This window comes from Chelmon rostratus, chromosome 9 (genome assembly GCF_017976325.1).
Source record: "Chelmon rostratus isolate fCheRos1 chromosome 9, fCheRos1.pri, whole genome shotgun sequence".
Taxonomy (NCBI): domain Eukaryota; kingdom Metazoa; phylum Chordata; class Actinopteri; order Chaetodontiformes; family Chaetodontidae; genus Chelmon; species Chelmon rostratus.
Window position 1 is genome coordinate 23,736,476 of NC_055666.1, and position 14,000 is coordinate 23,750,475.

The following is a 14,000-nucleotide window of genomic DNA, read 5'->3' on the forward strand; positions in this document are numbered from 1 at the left end:
TTTGTGTTTGTGCTCAACTCCTCACACTTTAATGCACACAGAGGAACAATTCTTGTCCATTTTTAAATGCAGTAATTCATGTTACTCATATTTTCTAACTAGATCTCTTATACTAATGTGTCTAGACAGCATAAAGATGTTTTTATTATGTAGAATATTCATGCGTTGTCATATTTGATAGGGTCTTTTGCATGATTTCATTACCTGCTCTGCACATTTTGCATTTACGGGCATATTCAGTGTTTGAATGTTCAAGTTAAACTTAAGTTTCATTTTCCAGATATGCTTTTTTGCATCTTCATATTCACTCTTTAGTGAATGTAAATGTAACTACTTTTCTCTGTCTTACTGGAATTGAAAGCTTTGCTGTTATTTATGTGCTGAACACGTTTTATGACTCTCGGGCGTTTGAAACCTGAGTGTATAATTTCATGGCATCAAAACAAAAAAATAAGCACTTATTTCTTCTTTACTCTCTGCATATACATGTTTTTCTACCTGACGGCAGCAATATAATTTACGGAAATAGGAAGTATAAGCTGGCTGAATACATTAGTGATTATTTCACAGGGTTTTGTTTGTGTTTTTTCGCCGCCACAGTTGACTGACAGCTACGATTTCCAAATGGGAGAACAAGAGCGAGCGGGAGAGAGAAGAATTAATTGGATACAGAAAATTAGCATAACATTAATGAACGCTCCCTGTTGAGACTCATAATTGTGAAATGGCGCGCGAATCGGGGAACGGTACCTCCGCTGCTTATAATAACTGAGTGAAGAAAGACACACAGAGAGGGAGAGAGGGAGCTGGGTGAATGTTTTTGTTTTCTTGTAACAATGATTTTCCATATAGAAAGCAACTGAAATGCCACTGAAAGAGAGTAGTATCTGTAATTACACGCTAAAGATTAAGCTTCTGCTCATTCCTTATATTGGTGATTCAGATGGTCAGTGCTGAGCAAACAGGGCTATGCCTTGTTTTCTGTTTGCTGACAACATGCGTTTTATAGAAGAGGTTAAGTTCGTGTCTAAATATTCTCAACTGTGCTTTTGAAGAATGGTTGAGTTTGTCGAAATGACTCTAAACCTGAACTACTTCAAACACAGTAAGTCCTTGTACGTCTGCTAAATTAGGAATTGGCCGACTTTCCCAGAGCACAATGTGCTTTTATTATAAGTGCTCCAGAAATTGTTCATCTTAATGAGGGATTTAGCCTTGTTCTGAGGTTTTATTTCATTGCAGTAATAATAAAAACATCGTAAACTGCTTTGATCATTACACTAGTTTAAAAGTAATGATATTATGTTTATTGAATTTGCATTTTAAGCATGTGAGTTTGCCCGGATTTCCAGTTTTAAAGAGCATCAAGAAAAAGAAGTAAGAATTGAAGGGTCAGGTACAGATTCATTGTTTTCATCTAGTTGCATTGTGTCCTGTAAAAAGAAGTTTACAACCTTGTTTGCTTGTTGGCTCTCAATAGCTGGGTTTCCATCCAAATGTATTGCAAATTTTAACCAAATTTCGAGAAAATTGGAAAAAGAAAATGCGAATGAATTCATCAACAGTTTCCATCCACTACTGTTACGTGATTATTAATTATTAATAATTCCGCAGTCGAAAAGCCATTATATTGTTCCTCATACGGTGAAAGAAAATGTAGCAAACATGACGGAAATATGACGTTTTGTTTCATGTGTTACTGTGAGGAAGGTTACATCAAATATGTGTGGAGCGATGAGGAGACTTTTAATCCACGGAAACAGCTTCTTCTTCTTCTCTCGAAGTGGGAACAGCTGATCAGTCATGTGAGTTAAAAGTTTGCTACATTAGAACTTATTCGAAAAGACGTTTCCATCTCCCGTGAAGCACATTAACTCTAAGGGCAAAAAACACTTCCAGGGAGACAAATTGGGAAAGTTTTTTAGAATTTTACCATCTCCATCAACCTTTTCTAATGCGATACTTCAAAATATGCATAAAAATACATTGATGGAAACCCCATTATTGATTAAACTGCTGGCAAGTTTGAGTTTCCTTAATAGACTGCTTCATTTGGATACTATATTGACGCCTGAAGAGATGAAACTCTACAGTATTTCACAGGATCAAAGCAAAGATTAAATAAAAGTATGAAACATATTTTTTGTCACAAACTTTACATTTTCTGTGTTCCTGCACCCCAAAAATCATCTCATGGGTCCTCTGGACTCATCTTGCAACCCCTCCTGGGGGTCCCAATCCCCAGATTGAACCAATACTGTGCAGTCACTGTAGTTCATCATGTCATACACTTAGCAAATTATATTTTTCCCCACTGTTATCGACGGATGTCAAACTAAAATCTACTCTTTCCTCACATTAAACTGACAATATGTCCCTGTAAAGGCCTTTCCCAGCATTTATCAGTCCTTCCAAAAGAGACTGATGGTTTCCTGGCTAAAGGGTTACAACCGGCCTTTCTCTCACTCTCACAAACACACACACTTTTTTTTTTTTTTTCATTTGGAGTATTTAAGCCTTCCCATGTATTGGAGTTGCCGGCTTCCTACTATTCAGCCTGAAAATAGCCCTTGTTTTCAGGCTGAGAGCCAGGGTTTGTTGGCTGAGCTGGGGAGGGATATTACTGTGTCAGGAGGGAACTATCAGAGGAGAACAAGGGATTAGTCTGCTACAGGGATGTTCACTTTACCTCGAGCTGCATGGCATCAAAACACTGCTGTCTTAACACAGGGAATAGCGACAGACATTACTATGTTCATGTAGGGTAATTTAGCGTAAGCAGCTGAGTGTACGGTTGTTAGATTGACTAGTTTGAAACCCAGGACTGGTGAACAGCCCTTGCTTGAAAATCCATCATGCCAAAACATTTCTGCAAGGATTCCTGGTGTTGTCAGGTGATTTGTATAAAAGCCTCCGAACCTGTTTAACACGTACTACTATGTAATAGATACTGTAGGTGATACACAGCCTCCTTCAGAGTTTTTCCCTCGTTTTTTCTTTTTACCTCCAAATGGCTGTACAGTACGGCTGAAGACAAGATGAGCATGTTGATGAGAACTGACATCAGAAATGTAGGGGTGGTGGGTTGCTGAAGGTCAGATGAGATCATTTGAGCATGCAGTGAATGATTAACAGTCTCCTTTCTCTCAGTAACGACTGTCAAAGTGCCCTTGAGCAAGTTAGTAAACCCACGCCTACTTCCTCTCCTGTAATTTTTGACCTTACATCATGCTCTTGCTTGGAAAACACGAACAGCAACTGCATCCAGCGCATGCATGGCTAGCTATACTTCAGCTGTGTAGCTACAGTTGCCAAAACCTCTGTTTTGTATGATGTGTTTCTAATATATTCTTCTGTGTGGGAAAAAGTACTTCTATAATCATTTAATGTGTACACAGTGTGCAGAAATTCCAAAGAAACTTCTGCAAATTCCCCCAAATAACATGTGTGGGCTCTCATCCTAACTTACTGCTACATATATCAGGGGGAAAAGCGCAGACACGAGACATACATCTTACAACAGTGTAAATCACAACATGCTCATGAATATATAAGTGCTTGTTAAGTGCCGTTGTTAATTGAAAACTGCATTTGAACATTCATTCACACCATCCTGGAAAGGCTGTCTGAATCAGGTCTAAACCTCCCTGCCATAACAGATTAATGTATTCAAAATAGGAATACATCTGGAAATCTTACACTGTTCAAAGTTAGTTAAAAAATAAATAATGCCAAAGTGTCTCCACAGTACATAATGCAAGCTATGTAAGTGTCTTACTAACATGGAAAAACAAAGCTTTTCTTCTTAATTGTTTTTGACTTTGCTAAAAAAACATCAGCTGTTGATATTTTTGGTCATAAAACAGGACGCGGCTTTAAAAAAGTGTAATGGTTAAATTTTCAAAGATAAGGAAGAAGAAAAAATCTGTTTCATCCAGTTTGGAAAAAGACAAGAGGGTTGCCTGGAGTTTGATCCCAGTGTTGACCTGTGATTGGTTCAGCAGCAAGACAGCCATATAACTGTCCAATCACTGTCCTCTGACCACATCAACAAGCATTTGGGTGGTTGCAGCTTTTAAAGAAGGGCCAGCTTGTAATGTTATCCAGATGTTATCTGGCTAAGCTAAGCCTAATGTATTTAAGATGACAGGCTGACCCCCGGTTCCTCTCACTGCGGATCACCAGAGATTTACAGTTTTCTCCAGACTGAATACAGCACTTTAGGTCTTTTAACTGGAGAATATTGTTGGAGTTCAGTGTGGGAACGAGCGGCTGTCCTTTCTGTCGAGGGGAGAAAAAGTCAGAAAACTGTGTCCCGTGTGTGTATTCACGCATGAATGTGTCATACACATTTTGTTGTGAGTTGTAAACGGCTCAATAAAGGCTGCTCATGTTAAAACGCATCGTCCTGCCCGTCTCTCTCTATCTGTCTTCTTGTGCTTCTCTCTAAAGTGCTTGACAATAAACCTGTTTTTTAAAGGTACTTTATTAATAGTGTCTATAAAAAAAGGATTTACTGCGCAATTAATCACTCAAAGTCAGTCTGTGGGTGATTAACTGAGCAACAAACTCAGCGTTTTTATGGGTGCTGTTTTGCTTTACCTTGATAAGACGCTGCAGCAGTGGACAGGACACTGCTCTCTCATCAAATGTTGAATAAATCACCTTGAACTAAACGTGTGGTTTGTCCCCTTGTGTCTGCAGTTGTGTGTCATCCTGGAGCCCATGCAGGAGCTCATGTCAAGGCACAAGACCTACAACCTCAGCCCCCGGGACTGTCTCAAGACATGCCTATTCCAAAAATGGCAGAGAATGGTAGCCCCACCAGGTAACTACCAACTACTAAAACACATATCTTTACTAACCATGGGCCTGGTCAAAGAAACAGATCTGGATTTTGTGTTTCAGTAAAAATATAAACCTCAGACAAATCTGGATTAAAAAAAGCTGTCCTGGTTTTTACCTGCTTCTCTGAACAAGCCCCAGAATTACATTAGATGAGGACTCCTTGTCCAAAATGCATTAAATCCAGTTTGAGTAAATGACAGCAGGAAATCATTTACATTTTTTAAAATGTTGTGGTCTTTAGTGTTAATCGTTTCCTCTACTGAGGTTTAACTGACTTCCTTTCCTTTAGAAAACAGCTTTTCATTCTGTACCATCACTCACTTTGTAGGAATAGTAATATTTTTTTCTCACAGTGTGTTTTTATTGCATCATTTATGTTTCCAAATTTGCTATTATATGTGTTAATCCCTTAAATATGTTTTACCTGTCAGGTATGTGAAATTAATCAGAATTCAGGGCTGCCTCTTGAATCTCAACCTCGCCAATCTTAACGGGCCTCTCAGCTTTCTATGATTGATGCTTTAAGGGCGGTTTCTGAAAAGCAGCAGCCTTAAACTGGCTGTGCGGCCTTAAGCTGGAGAGAAAGAGTAAGCCGAGTTTTTTGGACACATCGGAGTGGCTGCAAATTACAGCAATGCTTAGCGAGGCGTGACGAGATGTCTTTAAAAACCAACACCAGTCAAAAAGCCTTTGACTCAGACCTGTGTAACTTTAATTAAGAGTGCCGGGTGTAATCAGACTAGTAGATCCAGCTCCCCGGCCAGCGGCTCCCCAGTGTCAACGACGTTCTTCAAAGAAAAGAAAAAACTGAGTGGAAAAAAAAAAACATGGAAAGCATTTTGTGAATATAAAGTCTGAGGAGGGAAAAAGCTCTTGTATTGATGGTTAATTGTGCACATGGAAAAGGAACAGAGTTTGATATGAAATCCTATATGGGTAATGCAGTCTTATATAACATAAAGCACTATATGTGATTTATGGGGAACAGCTTTATGTGTAATGTAGTCTGATATAATATGCAGCTTTATCGTTTTATTTGATATAGTGTATGTAGGAATGCTGCTTTTGGATCTGTAAGTTTCTTGCTGTAACTTTTTAAATATTAAATATAGTAAGTTTAATGCACTCTGTAAGTCTTCAGCGTGTTTTACCATGCAAACAGAATGTTTTTCAGGGTAATTTCATGTCATCTGGCCATATTTTGACATGAACTTTGCAGTTTAGCTGGAATTGCGGTTTTCCTTATTGGTGGCGTGTTATTCCCCTTTTCCTGCAATTCTTCTCCAGCTTGGAAACTGGTTGGGATTTAGCCAGGAAGGAAACCACAGGCACATTTATGCTCTGATAAGTCCTTTTGGTGGAAATGGAAGTGATTTTAGTGCGTCACGGGTTCAGCGTCGAAGGAAACCGGTCGGATAACAGAAATGATTGTCTCTGACAATAGGCCCGCTTTTTTGCACACACGTCTGTCAAAGTCAGGAATCAAAAGAGAAAAGATGCTGATAAAAATTCCCCTTATTGTTTTGACTCTGATTTCCACTTCCAGTTTTGTTTGTATCATGAGTCGCTGGTTGTTGTAACTGAATATGAAAGCATCTCCCTTGGTGTGATTAGTAAGAACCTCGAAAAATGTATTTCATTTTCAGGCATCTGTTTGAAGATCACAGCAGTGTTTTCTTGTCTCTCTTGAGATTAAAAGGAATAATGTTTTCTAACAAATGTTGGCAGAATTTGCAAAATCATGTATTCATGAATTATGCACGACATAAATTATTTTGTAAATACTAGAAACACCTAGATCTCTACTTAACCTGTGTCAGTACTTAATATCTTTTTAATAATAATGATTTCACTTGTGATTTAATTGCACCTTCAGGAGTTATGTATAGCTCATAATTGGAAAAACATCTTTCATCCAAGCATAAGTTTCCCACTGGTGTTAAGTAGCATCTGTATGGCATTGAATGTTCAATTATTTTCTCACTGTTCTCTGTTGTCATCTCTGGTCTCATTCTGTCTCAAATTGTTTAAGAGATTATTTAATCACCTGAATAAAATAAAGCTGATTTTGGCTCCGGTTTCAGCTGGACACCCACAGAACTTCAAAACGGAAATATTTCCCACAAATCACAAAAAAGGTATCTTCTCTCTTACACTGTTAATTGTCTGAATTCTCATAAGAAAGCAGCATTGTAGTGCTAACCGGAATGCCATGAAATACATTTTTGTGTTCATCATGGAAGCTCTGCTGCATGCTCAAAACAGCACTAATACCTGTAATATAACAAATACAGGTTATGTGTGCCCTATTAATGCATGTAACTGGATAAAACATGACGCTCAGCGGATTAAATCTATAGTAATTCAACAAATGTACAAGAATAGACACAGTATAACAGCATATTCAGTAAGATAAACATGAATGTGTTTTCTGCCTCAGCAGAGCAGTTTTAATCTGGCTCATGCTATTGAGAGCATTGCAATCGGTGCAGCGCCGAAATCATTAACAAATTTACATTACGTTGAGCATCACGGCCCATTGTTGAGCATTTATGCAAATGAAGCAGGGGTTCTTTCTTACTAGTGCATGTCCTGGGAGATGTTAACGCTCTTGCGGTTTCACCTCTGAAGAAAACAAAGCATGGATCATTGTAGACTAGTTGCTCTTGTCTCTGTAGCATATAACACACATATGTGTCAGTGCGTGTGTGCCGTGTTCTCCTTGCATGCATGCATGTATCCAGGAAGTTTGTACAGTTTTGTCTGCATGCCTTTGTGCCTGCACACACCGTATGATGTTGTGTGTTCGAGCCTCTACAGTGTGACACTCACACTCCCCACACAGCACACACCCTACACCTTGTCTCCATCTGTATGCATTATGTTCTTGGCATTGCCTCTGTTTGTCTTTGCTGGTCGCGCCAAAGCTGAGCCCGCCCGACAGACAACCACGAAGAGGAGGAAACGGAAGAACTCAGCCAGCAGCGCCAACAGCAGCGTGGGCACCACCGCAGGCAAGAAACGCAGCCCCACCACCAACTTCAGCCTCTCCAGTCAGGTACCTGTAAGCATCAGCTCCACTCGGTTTGCCTACTCTTTTATTTTTTTCTGTGACTCCACATGCATGTTTGCAGGGTTACACACAGGCGCCAGATATTCCTAATGGTATTGCAGCTATTAGGTTTAATTTATTTGCACAAAAGAGAAGAAACACAAGGAGGAGGGGGTAGAAAAGAAACTCAAACCTGAGCAGCGAGACAAAGAAAACTCAAGGGATTTGTATGCAAACCTCTCACCCCAAAAGACAAAGGGAAAATACATCAAATATCACAAAGAGTGACACAAATGACATTAAACATCATCAAAGCAGAAAATAGAACAAGAACAACTAAAGTTATAAACAACAAGCAAAGGTGAATAAAAGTGTTCCTTTGCTGCAGGTAGTATCACATCGCTAACTGGAGATACGTAGCTACTTCCTTAGCTTTCTAAGGAAGTTTCTCTCAGAGTACACTCCGCATACTTCACAATATGTTTGTTTAAAAAAGACCCAGCTGACCCTGTTGCTCAACCAAGTGGCCGTAGCCCAGAGGTTTGAATCTCAGGACCAAATGGGAAAATGTGGGTGGGGAAAGTGACTGTCGGCCCTCTCTCAGCCACCACTGCTGAGGATGCCCTTGACCAAGGCACTGAACTCACAGCTGCCCAGAGGACTCATAGCAGAGCTTGCTTGTACACAGAAGCTCTGCCTGTCTGGAACCGTCTGAATGTAAAGCTGCCGTTAAGAAGCACTGGATAAATGCTGGCACTGATGAAACAGCTGAAGGAGCTTCGTATGTAGTTCAACTGCAGCTACTTCCTGTGACATGTGGTCGTTTAGCGCCTGGTTTTTGTGGAGGTCAAAATGAAACATCTGTGAACTCAGCTGCTCCACTAACACTGTTTTGTATTATATCAGGTAGCAAGAACTAAAAGAGTAAAGAGTAAAAACAAATAACTATATAACAGGCCTGATATTTTATTTTTGAACAATAAACTGTACTACCATTGTACAGAAAAGTAGGATGATGATGCAGTTAATCAGTATAAACAATACCTAGAAATAGAAACACAAATGCAAAACAATAACCCAATGTTGTGATGCCAGTATTTCATTATGCATGTTGTAACTGGATACAAAAGGTCAAACATGTGATTAGACTGTTGGTTTTATTTTGTACACCTCAAATTACTTTAGTGGACACTTTTAACTGCCTCACTTACATCAGCAGTGGACTATGCGATCAGCTGATATCTGAGAAACAAAATAAGTAACCACCGATAATAACAATAGATCTACATTGATCTAACACCATCATTCAGAAAAAGTCACCTGGACACCTTTAGAGATATCCGGGACTGATATGCATACTGTGTTCCAGGGTATGAACATCTGATTTTGCTGCATGTCTCCATGAGAGCCCTCTTGACACAGTTAGAGGTTAAATGGCCTCTTAAACAGCTGAGTATCACACCACATGCCTGGCACTCCCCTCGAGGATTTGATGCTGCTGTCAGTTTGTTATCTGCAGAGCCTCTAGTTTTCTACCTCTTCCATGCACTGCTCATTACACACACACACACACACACACACACACACACACTGTATTACATTTACACTCCTACATCCAGTTTACTATTCAGCAGCCACGCCGGTGTTTTTGAATACAGGTCATATCAGTGCAGCTAAAAGTGTGCTGATACCACACATAGCTGGAAGTTTTTGGTGTAAAAGGGTTACAGGTTGGTATTAATGTGTGTGTTCATCTTGTACAAAGGGCTAATTCTGCTTAATGGGAAATTTAAGGGTGCTGGTGCTTTTCTGTACTCACAGCCCGTGTATATACTACTGATTTGTTTTCCCTATTACATTTTAAAAGAAACCACAATTCTTGCCTTGTTTATGTTGTACCTTGTTTAGTGTACAAGGTGCAGGACACCTGATTCCTGAGACCTTTTTCGATATTCAACCATAACCTTTCCTTAACTTTAACCAAGTGCTTCGAGCGCCTAAACCTAACCATAAAAAGTTTTATGTGCTTTAATTGCTATAAGCAGATGTAATATTGCACAAGTAAATATTGTCAAAAAAGTCAATAAAATACGCTGTGAATGTGTTTTGCAACTTGGCAAATACATTGACAACATTTTCATATTACGTTGATTGAAAATGTAATCTGAGCAGCATTTTATTTCTTTCTTACAAAACATAGTTGCTGTTGCGTGTTTACACAAGTAGTATATAACCATGCTTTCTAGGAGACGGTTGAATATCAGGACGTGGAGAAGCTCCACAAGTCCAATTTGAGTGAATGATTTTAATACTGGATGGACTCCAATTTCCAACTAGGTTTGGGTTGTTCGTCTGCTTGGCTCGTAACGCTGGAAAACTTAATTTTCCTGGCATTTTTACAGTATTTCCAAATAAGGAGCACTCTTTGTCTCACCTTCACACACACATACTGTACTATCCCTCTGTTTTCTGTCCTGTGGTTAGCTGTCTCGTCATCTTTTGAGACGTGTTGTGCTCCCTCTCTTTCTTTTCCCTCATTCTCCCCGTCTCACACATATATAATGTACATCACGCACACGTATACACACAGCGTGCGCAATTGTTTTCTCTCTAGAAGGCAGTTTGGCTGTGTGCCAGCTCTCATTATCACCGATATCTGTATACACTGTCCACCCCCAGCCCCTTCCTCTGTCACATGCACACACTCTTCACCATCAATGCCCCCCCCCCCTTCCCACTATCCCTTTGCCACCCACTCACACACACACACACACACACACAGACACACACACAAACCACCCATACCTCTCCTGCCTTGCATTCACATGCCTCTTAAAGACTGGCAGCGTGGCTCGTAACATGCTGGTTACATATGTTGCGCGCCTGCTGTCTTTGTCTGAGAAGTTGTTCGTTTGTGGCTGAGCACAAGCCTACGTGAGCCCAATGACAATAAGGAGTGGACCCTCGCAGGGGGAAGGGGGGGGTTACCAGCGGCTGGATGAGAGGAGGTGCGGGGGGGGGGCAAGGTGGGGAAGTGGGTGTGTTGGGAGGGGGGCACCCATAGGATGTACAACACTGACCTCTAGTGGCCTGAATTTAGTGTTGAACGTGTGGTTTCTTATACCAAGCAGCCACTCGGTTTGCAGTTATTTTTTTATGGTGTAAATCAGTGTCAGTCTGTGTGTTTGACGCAAGTACAAGACATATTATGGATTACATGCACCCTAATTAACTGTCCATCGGGTATATGTTAAACTGTTAGACCAAACACTAAAGATCAAGATGGAGTCGAATACCGCTTAAACGACGCCTGTGCTCATGTGGCACTGGCAAAAAGATCATGCTCAAATTTCACATAAATATTATGACTCACAGGTTGTAGTCTTCTTCTTGTTGTGTACTTGCCTGAAAATGCAACTCAAGTGGCGACAACATTTTTTGAACCCCTGAAGGATTAGGCCGGTCATACTCTATATTTTTCTTATTGTCAGCAAATCCCATTAAAAGACCAAAACCAACAATGACTTGATCCTACAAGCAAGTATTGTCTGTGTATCCAAAGCTTATTCCTCTGAGCCATAAAGCTCTATTGTCGTCAAAAAAAAAAAAACTATTAAAAGCACAAGAATGAGCCACACCGTTGCACTCAGCGACATGTTCCTGCATTAATATGAACATGGGGGTTGCAGTTTACTTTGAGTTGATTCTACGTACACTGTCCTGCTCTTTGAAATACTCAGCAAACCAAATGTGTGTTAACAAATCCACTGTGTACTCCTCATTAGCTAAAAACCACAATGACCAGTTGATTTAGGACATTTCTGAGCCTTTTTTACAAAGAATTATATAATTGAGGACAGTATGTTTTTAAGATTTACATCTTCAGTAGGAACAAATGTGCTCGGAGCTGACTGCCACAGACAGGGGAAGCAGAGAGAGACGGACCAACACGTTGCTGGTTTTGGTTTTTCAACATGACTTCTTGACAACAAGAACTAATCAGCACCAATCTTATCCTTGAAAGGTGTATTGTGGTCAAAAAACTAATGAATAAACTAGCACAGAAATCAGTATTTAATATAGATTCTCTCCTGATTCCTGATTCCTGCCTTTCTCTAAATCTGAATTCAGACTGGATGGAGGACCGCTAAACTGAGAGCTTGAACTTGTGCATCATGCCGGCCGGCTAAACTTTTTTTTCTTTGCTGCTTTAATGCACAGTTTTATTCTCCGGGCCCTTTGTCGTCATCACAGTCCTGCCATATCTTCTTTAAATTCCCACTTGTTGTCTTGGAGGCCTGAGGAGCAAAATGTCCTCCAAGCTACTTTCTGCTAATCTAAAAATATGCTAATAGAACTGCTCGGTGAATGAAGGGACCAGAGACGTTCATCACCGCGTCGACCCAGTCAAAGCCTCGCCGTTTAGCTACCGCGAAGGCTAACTCTTAACGAGATGAGTAGACGAGTAGACAGTATTAATTAGCTCACAATTAGCACTCCCCAGTCTCAGACTAGCCACCAGCTGTTATCGTCTGAGGGATTTTTTTTTTTTTTTTTTTGGGGCCCAAAATTGGCCAGAGGTAGGTTGACAGGCCTCCTCACAGGAACAGATGGTGAATGCAAGGCTTGTTGGCAATCAGCACGTTTTTAGCTAATGACTTAATTAGCTATGCAAATTGACAAATCAGTGTGGATATTGTCATTTAGTTGAAAAGCTCACCTAAATTAATTAGCCTGATTAAGGCATAGTGGGGTGTAGAAGTGGTCGCTAGGGGGGTTTTGGGGATGGCTTGGATAAATAAACTGCCTCTACCCATTCTCCATACTCCTCATCCAAGTGTGTGTGTTTGGAGTTTTGGGTGGGTGGGTGTTGGTTCGGAGTGGGCTAAGTTGTCTAGTTTTGTTTGTATGTTTACATGACTGCTTGCTGGTTGTGATCACGAGTGTTTGTTTATCTCTGGGGGATTTTTGTGTGATATTCTGGGTTAGCGTATGTGCTCCTGCATGAGTGTTTATGATTGTGCTGCTTGTGTACAGCACACAGGGTTAATCTGAGTTTGCATTCAAATGCTTCTGTCTGTGTTTGTGTTCAGGTGTGATTGTACAGTAAGATAATCTGGGTTTGTGTGCCAGTGCATGTGCATGTTTGTCTGCGCTGTGTGTGTGTGTGTGTGTGTGTTGCAGACGAGATGGCTGAGAAGAGCGAGATCTCCCCAGCCAGGGAGCGTTGACACACATGGCCGATGAAGCGTGCGCTCCATTTAACTGTACAGCTTCTTCCCAGGTTACGGTGGGTGGCGCTGGGGCTCGCCAGCTGGGAGATGCTTAGCCAGTCAAAGGAAGATGAGATTTACAGACTCTGCACGCACAAAGGAATGCAGCCATGAATCAGAGCTCATTGATCAGCGTTTGAATTCACAAATTACACTCCAGTGATTATTTGTCAACAGAATCAGATTCACTTTGTTCATGAAGTGCAGAGGGATTTGTCCTGAAACACAGAATAAAACAAGCGCAGACCGGTGCATCCCCTCCCAAAGAATCATCAGGATTCCTTCACATCACAACGGTCATAGATAGCAGTGGATAACAGATAAATCTCTCCCCTTCCCTGCTTTGACCCGCTGCGAGAGGGCCATCTCTGTGAAATATGTCTTACATGATGAGTATTGATTGGGGCGGGTACAGAGCGCTGGGGGAATCCACTTTCTGTACGGGAAGGTTTCATTTGCACAGAGTGCTTGGAGAGGGGTCGACCGTGTGGATGGGTTCACTGGATACAACAACGTCTGTCCTAAACAGACGCACACACACACACCCTGAAACACACTCACACAAACTCCAACTGTTACTCCATCGCAAGCAGGGGGTCTTTGTTGAAGCAGGAAAATACACACCCCCCCATCGTAGGGAGTTTGGGCGCCCCTCACTCAGCTGGGGACACACACACACAAATACATCAGCAACTGTAAACACATCAGCTGCTGCATGAAGTCTTGTAAATGTTTGTCTTTATGACCCTGTGGTATTTTTAAACCTCCATTTCAATAAGTGGTTGATTAAATTGTAGATTACATGAAACAGACAAAATGCATATTCA

The 14,000-nt window shown here is 40.8% G+C and overlaps 1 protein-coding gene across 4 annotated transcripts in view; it reads left to right on the top strand.

The window, feature by feature from the left end:
• Nucleotides 1-14,000, top strand: part of ldb2a (LIM domain binding 2a) — an 87,211-nt gene that overhangs the window by 70,466 nt on the left and 2,745 nt on the right. The window contains exons 6-8 of one of the 4 annotated variants that reach the window (XM_041943946.1): nt 4,705-4,828; nt 6,933-6,986; nt 7,764-7,912. In XM_041943946.1, the coding sequence (XP_041799880.1) occupies nt 4,705-4,828; nt 6,933-6,986; nt 7,764-7,912 (327 nt within the window). The remainder of the gene's footprint in view (nt 1-4,704; nt 4,829-6,932; nt 6,987-7,763; nt 7,913-14,000) is intronic. The other 3 variants (XM_041943948.1, XM_041943949.1, XM_041943950.1) reach the window with 3 other exon arrangements.